General features: G+C 37.4%; 1 protein-coding gene across 1 annotated transcript in view; it reads left to right on the top strand.

The window, feature by feature from the left end:
• LOC121378271 (adenylosuccinate lyase-like) overlaps positions 1–7,176 on the top strand; it is a 36,188-nt gene extending 29,012 nt beyond the window's left edge. The window contains exons 8-13 of the mRNA XM_041506354.1: positions 1,660–1,729; positions 2,232–2,379; positions 3,603–3,693; positions 4,335–4,424; positions 4,988–5,164; positions 7,017–7,176. Of these exons, the coding sequence (XP_041362288.1) occupies positions 1,660–1,729; positions 2,232–2,379; positions 3,603–3,693; positions 4,335–4,424; positions 4,988–5,164; positions 7,017–7,103 (663 nt within the window). The 3' untranslated portion in view covers positions 7,104–7,176. The remainder of the gene's footprint in view (positions 1–1,659; positions 1,730–2,231; positions 2,380–3,602; positions 3,694–4,334; positions 4,425–4,987; positions 5,165–7,016) is intronic.
• The last annotated feature ends 518 nt before the right edge of the window (positions 7,177–7,694 follow it).

The following is a 7,694-nucleotide window of genomic DNA, read 5'->3' on the forward strand; positions in this document are numbered from 1 at the left end:
ATTTATGCCTACGTTTTGCGACAGCGGCGTCAGGTCAGGTCAGGTCATAGGGTTTTACGTGCACATTCAGAACAAGCTGTTGTAGCGCACGCCTGTCGTGGGCACAAGAGCCGGCCTTGGCCGGCCCCTTTGTCCATGGCAGGAAAGGTGGGGGGAGGGGGGGGGGACCGCCTGCACTGGCAAGTGCAAGGGAGCACCAGCAGTCCGATTGAATCGGTAGCAGGCGGGTGGGACAGCGGCGTAGTTTTGAACTAGTTATATTAAGGAGTCGTTCGACAATTGCGTAATGAAAAATATGGTTAACACATTGTCCTATGTAACATTTTGTAAGACGCCCCTCATCTCTAGTTCACTATTAATTGTGAGGTAATGTGATAAATATTTTTAAATTTTGTCAGTATTTCGTATTTGTTTCTTTGGTATTAAAATACTTCATAAAAAGCTGTAACAAAAAAAAACCCAAGTCATTATTTCCTGTTTAATTTATGAATAAAAACGACGTTTGGTTTTGAAAACGATACTGTATGTAACTCTTGTCAAACTCTTTCTTCCACAATAATGTTTTTTTAACTCATCTCATTATCCCCCTAGAGTGTCACGTAACATTGAACGCCCCTAATTTGGAACAGAACAAACAGAATACATCTTTATGTACACTCGCATCACATAACAAGTGATACTTGGGCACATAGTTACAGTATGTGCAATATGATAATACAGCAGTTCTACATATATAATATAATAATACAAAATTAGGGCCAGGGCATAAATGTTCTTATAATGTTATCTAAAAATTTACAAGTATTATTTAATAAAGTAATATTCATGCTACAGAATAGATCATGATATTTAATAGCATTTGGTCTTACATAGTACTATTTTGGTATGCACTTGTATCTTTAGTTTCGGAAAAAAATAGCTTTCAAATAGAAAGTGATATTCATCACCAACAACATCTAATTTGGAATAGATGTTCGTTGGGCAGGATGCGGAGAATAAAGTGTAGAGAGATGAGTGACTTCAGTATCTAGACTTTCCAAGGGTCTAAGTATGGCAAAACTTTTATTCTAAATCAAAGTGAAAGGTTCTGCAACTGCTAAGCAGATCTATTAAAGTAAATAAATTCCCTTTTCCTTTCTTGTTCTAACAGCATGTTAAAACGCTTCCAGAGATCTCCATTTGGGCTTAAACAAATTAAAAATAAAACACCTGTTTTTACCTTTAACCAGAGCTTCACTGGACCTTGGCTTCTACATTTCTCACTCATTAGAAGTGCCACAGGTTGATAGCTTAGCTGCTTTAGAAGTCTTCTAAAGTTAGCAACTTGCTGTAATACTAGTAGGTCGGTACCTAACCTTATTTGTAATTTGTTGTTAAAAGTTATAAAAATTATTTTGCCATGAGAAACCACCACCTAAAGAAACCATTAACTATCGTTCTTGCCTTTTGAACATGTAGGTCACACTAAGCATTGGGCAGCATTTCTCGGGTGTCACAGTCTCATGGTCATTGAGTTTTGAATGTGTAGTTTTGTGGTGTTTAAAAGAGAAAGACATGGAAATGTTTTAATGTCATAGCAACTCTGAAACTGTGTGTTAAGTTGTGTTCCATTATCAAGTACATTTCATGAACTGCTTTTCTTTTTTTTTGACTTTCCAGATATGTACAGATATTCGCTTATTGGCCAGTTTTAAAGAGTTAGAAGAACCCTTTGAAAAAGATCAAATAGGTATGTATAAATAATGATGTGAATAGAGATGCAATTTGCGATTATTTACTACATATGTACTAGCTAATAATGATTTAGGAGTGGAAGGAGAAAATATTTATAATCCATGAATTTCATTTTGTCTATCCTGCATTGATTTCTTCACCCCATCCACCCCTAGTTATTTCATTCCTGCCGGATGGCAGACATTTTTGTTCCTCAACGTAGTCTTGTAGTTGAAAATCCTCTTGATGTTTCTTGAATTCCAAATGTTAATAGTGCTACCTGAAAATGTCCTCTTCTGGTTCTTGTCAGTAAAGAAAAGAAAAAGAAAGAGAAATTAAAAAGCTCATAATTCACAAATAAACATCTACTTTTTAAGACCCTGCAACCTTTTCTCCATTTATTTTATCCTGGTCATTTCCATCACTGTAGTCTGGTCTTTCCAGATGATGTTTGTTGTTCAGTGAATACTGCATGAGCTGGTCAAAGCTCCTGGGTAACCGTTTAGTATCTTTTTCAGGCTCCAGTGCAATGGCATACAAGCGTAATCCCATGAGAAGCGAGAGATGCTGTGCTCTTGGTCGACATCTGATGTGTCTGGTTCAGGATCCTCTGATGACCGCCTCGGTGCAGTGGATGGAGAGAACACTCGATGACAGTGCCAACAGGTAGATCTGGCACCTTCAATGTCTGAAGTGGGGGGAGGGGGGGGAGCACAATCCAGATTTGATCTGTATATATGTATATATAGAGGGACAAAAACACATTATGTTTTTGTACTCCAGCAAAAGGACTATTACCCCTCAGGTACCTATGGGCCTGACTTTGGAGATAATTTCGAAATGTAGATGGTGTCAGAAAGCATAGTATTAATATAATACACAAATGATGTATTATATTATATATACTATGCTTGCTGACACATCCACAAAAATTGTGACATATTTAAAATGTGTTTCCTTGTCATAATCAGTCTTACAGTGAGTTTATGTAGGTTGGTTGGACCCAAGATTCCCAAAGACACCAATGAATTAATGTGACTGGATGAAATGTCATGGAATCCAGTCAAATTATTCAAGGGCACTCGTAATTCTAAACCACGATTGGTACAACAAAGTCTATGGTATGTACTGTCCTGTCTGTGGGAAAGTGCATATAAAAGATTCATTCTGCTTTATTGGTTAGAGTGGCCTGTATGTTGGCAGCAGGTTTCCTTCAATCCTTCGCCATCATAAGTGCTTCACTAGTCTTGCGATGTAGTTATGCATCAACACTACCCAAACAATATAAGCACTTGAGTTTATTTAATATTATCTATGCCTCATCGAGGACTGACCCTGGAGGCCGAGGGCACAAGGGCACGAGGACCAACTCGTTTTAAAAGGAGGCACTTCTTTTATTTATTTTTTGGAGGTGGGGTGGGGCAGGTTTCTCTGCCCCCCCCCCCCCCCCCCCCCCACCCCCCCTTTCCTTGGATCTGCTCTTGTATCAAGGTGTTGCAAACACTGTCATCATGTAGTACTAGTAACCAGATGATCTGTATACAGTATACATGTACCAGGGCTTCTAGATTATGGTAGCCCCACTACCATGGTTACTGATATTCAATGTTGGGCTAGTAAATAACTACTATTGCCATGCCCGATGGCTAGTGAAATTGTTAATGTCAAATGCTGTAGTTAAGTCTATTTTAAAAATATGAATATCCTGCCCCTACCACCGCCACTCAATGGTGACATCCTGTTATTACTCTTAATTAGTAAAATTGTATTAACTTACAAGTAAAGTAGGGCTAGTGGATTTTATAAAAATTCTAGAAGCACTGGTATACAATATTATTATGGCCAATATATATTATTTATATATAAAAAAAAATTCTATATTATTGCAGGAGAATATGCCTTGCAGAATCATTTTTGACTGCTGACTGTGTGTTGGGAACATTGCAGAACATTTTTGAAGGACTTGTAGTATATCCCAAGGTGTGGAGAATAGGCCTAAGCTGCACCAACTTTAGTTTGATATAGCCTATATTTCAGTGAGATTCAGATCAATCTCTGTTAAGCAGCTACCTGTCTTAAGACATCATCTTATTGTTCTAAATTATGGTATCATTATAAAATTGTATGAAGTAGCCTTTTTTTTTTATCTCATTTAGAATATATTATTTTTGTTTGTCCATTTTCTACTACATTAAAACTAACAAAATGATAAATAATTTTTAGTTTTTCCTTTTTTGATAATGAACTCGCTTGAGGTACTTGTGTCTTAGGATCGAACCACTTCAGTGGATCCATTCAACTGATTGGCTTTTCTTTCATTCCAACCAGTGCACCACAACTGGCCATGGTATGTGCTGTCCTGTCTAGGAAAGTGCATATAAAAGATCCCTTGCTGCAAATGGAAAAATGTAGCTGGTTTCCTCTGATGACTACAAGTCATAGTTACCAAATGTTTGACATCGAATAGCCAATGATTAATTAATCAATGTGCTTTAGTGGTGTCGTTAAACAAAACAAACAAACTTTTGTAGAAGTCATTGCATCAAAAACATTGATTGTAGTGGAGATTTTTTAATTTAGTGCATTAGTAACTTTTGTCATGTTTTGTTTGTTTGTTTTAGGTAATTGAAAGGAGGGTCAAGCAAGAATTACCCTTCATGGCTACAGAAAATATCATCATGGAAATGGTTAAACTTGGTGCCAACAGGCAGGTAAGATACTAGAGTTGTCTTTCTTTGATCAAGTAGGATGATTAAAGTTGTCTATCTTTATTCTGATAGGCTGATAGAGTTGTCTTTCTTTTGAATCACAGTAATAAAAGTAAATTATTTTGTTCAAATCCTATTGCAAATAAAGATTGTTTCAGTACTTCATTTTTATTTACTACTATAAACATTTACATCAACCAGATTGCATTCCATTTTTAATCATTACATTTCTAGTGCTACTTTCTCAATGGAGTTACAAAACAATGGATTAGTATGCATTAACAATATAACATTTCTATATTGGCACATTACGTTACTGATCAGGCCTGTGCCATCCTCACACGTTTTTTTTCCCTTACTCTTGAGAAAAAAATCTGGATTGTGCCCCCTTAAGATAAAAATCTGGTTGTGCCCCCTTAAGATAAAAATCTGGCTTGTGCTCCCTCTAGAGATTGTGTCCCCACACATACTACAGGTGATGTTCCTACGGACCTGCCGATATGATTTATTTTCAGTATCAGTGGAGACATTAAATGGGTGGATGTATCTCGATGTACATGTTTCAGGAATGTCATGAACACATCCGCGTGTTGTCGCAAGAGGCGGGGATGGTGGTGAAACAAGAGGGAGGAGACAATGACTTAGTGCAAAGAATCCAGTCCTCTAGTTACTTCAGTCCAGTGCACAAACAGCTGGGCAGGCTGATGGATCCATCGACATTCATAGGGCTGGCCCCTCAACAGGTATATAACAAATTGAAATAGAGGAATATTTGTTTAATAACACCTCAGGACTTTTTAAGTTTGGTGTAAAAAAAACTGAAAATGAAAAAAGTTTCTAAGATATTGGTGAGAGAGAGAGAGAGAGAGAGAGAGAGAGAGAGAGAGAGAGAGAGAGAGAGAGAGAGAGAGACAGACAGACACACACACACACAGAGACAGACAGACAGACAGACACACACACACACACACACAGAGACCGAGACGGACGGACAGAGACAGAAACACGGAGAGAGACTGACAGATGGAATACCAGAGTATGACAAATATTTTGAAAAGTCACTAGCCACAGGGCTAGTGGGTTTGTGAAAACCACTAGCCCACCAAGATAAAGCACTAGCCCAAATTCCTGATCAATTATAACTGGATTTTTTATAAAAAAAAGGTGTAACTTACACATTTACGAGTATAACAGTAAAAATAAAACAAACACTTAAAATCATGAGATTTTCAGTTTTTTGTCGTGTTGTAGGTTTTTTGTCAAGTGGATCCATCGTCATTCGCGTTTTCGCGTTTGCCCTCCCCCAGAAAAATAATTGAGCAAACTCATGGTTGAATCTAAACCCACTATCAAAATAATTAATTTAAATGAGGGTACGACAGTGTGACACACGATAATAGATGGTTCAGTGACACATTTAGGGCCATACTATTTATGTCGCCAGGAACGGTGATGCCAATTGATCAAATACAGGGCATTATCCCGTGTCAGACCGATATCAAAAGAATTACTACATCTAATCCGTTGTTAATTGATGAACACAAAATATCATCTTGTATCGGCAGCTGACCGATACACAAATAGGTCAAAGCAGAGTCATTGCATGTGCGTTACCATTAAAGTAAATTGTTTTCCTGATTGCCGATACCACATGTCAGCGAAGTGTAAAATTAGAAAACAACAGGTAAATAAAACAAACAATGAAATTCAAAGCGTGACGGGGGTTTACTTGATTGAGATTAACCTGTCGTCTTAAGTGCGAAGTTCATATGTACGAGATTAACTACCACGTGACGTATCCAACCAATCAAAACACGATGTCATTTAACTTATTTCCTGTGCCAGAAACTTGAAAGGGAAAAGTAAACAATGCATGCTGTAACTGTGGCGATGTAGAGATAGCATGTTACTGCAGTTTGCAGACCTAGTTCAAGTGGATTATCATTATATACTGATTGCGTTGTTGATATTATTCGATGACAAACGTCACAATCAAATTTATTAAACGAAATTTCAGCCGAGAGAAAAACAAAAAACCACAAAAAACCCACGATCGAGCGATAAGGAGGGGTGTGGAAACCACTAGCCCGCAGGGCTAGTGGTTTTGCGGTTCTCACTAGCCCGAACTTAAAAACCACTAGCCACGGGCGTCGGGCTAGCGGATTTGTCGAACTCTGAATACACTGAAGTTAATCGATCTCGTGACCCATCCCACCTCAAGTTAAGCTACATCCTGCTTCAAGTATTTGGCATTATTAAATTTCAGAGGTGGGTACAGCTCAAACACTTAAAAGGATACCTACCGGTTACGTTCATTAGGGCAATTATAATGTATCAGATTGTTTTGGGGGGTTAAGTGGACTCTCCAAATTCCCCTGCTCAAAATCTGTTACTTTTGAATGTTTGTTAATGCTGCATCAAATAAAGAATAAAAATTCAACACTTACAAATCACATTTAGTTGAAGTCTAGAAACTTAACTAGTCATGAATTTAAAATCGTATAACCATAGCCCCAAGTACATAACAATCTGTATAGGTAACATATCAGTACATAGACATGAGTACAAATCTCTCTTTTTTTCTTGTCATTGCAGGTTGTTAACTTTATACAGGAAGAAGTCAGACCAGCACTTGAGCCATATGCAGGACAACTGTCAGAAAAATCAGAAGTCACTCTGTAACATAATCCCTCCAGAGACTTCTCTTTGTTTTTCTCCTATAAAATAAAATAAAGATCTGTGAGAAATGTCGAAACAAGACGTTTTGTGCAGTGTGGACAAGACTGTGAAAGGGAATCTTTAGGTAGAGGCAGAATTACTTTGGAAGTCTCCTCTATCATCATAATGACTATGAAATAGTAAGGCAGAAGTTTAATAGAAACATTCCTTTATAGTAGACACACTCCTAAAAAAAAAAAATTAAAATCTCAACTCCATCAAACCTTTACATCATCACAATCTGCTATCATTACTATTACCCATTCACACTTCACTGTGACAGCTTAACAGACTGGTAGATTCTAGGGTGGGGGCTTACATGTATTCCCCACTACTCCTTTTATATTTTTAACTATGGCAAAACAAATTTTAACTAGAAAGTGAAAACTCTTGTAACAAAATGAGGAACTTGTAACGGCAACTCTTTACAAATTTTCTGAATCTGCCAGTGTAGAAACCTGTTTTAAGTGTTGTACACCTGTGATTGCCATTGTTGTAGATTTTTAGAAGTTTGATACTTTGGATACACAACCCTTGCAATTAAAAAAAAAAAAA

The sequence above is a fragment of the Gigantopelta aegis genome, chromosome 8 (genome assembly GCF_016097555.1).
Source record: "Gigantopelta aegis isolate Gae_Host chromosome 8, Gae_host_genome, whole genome shotgun sequence".
In the NCBI taxonomy this organism is placed as follows: Eukaryota; Metazoa; Mollusca; class Gastropoda; order Neomphalida; family Peltospiridae; genus Gigantopelta; species Gigantopelta aegis.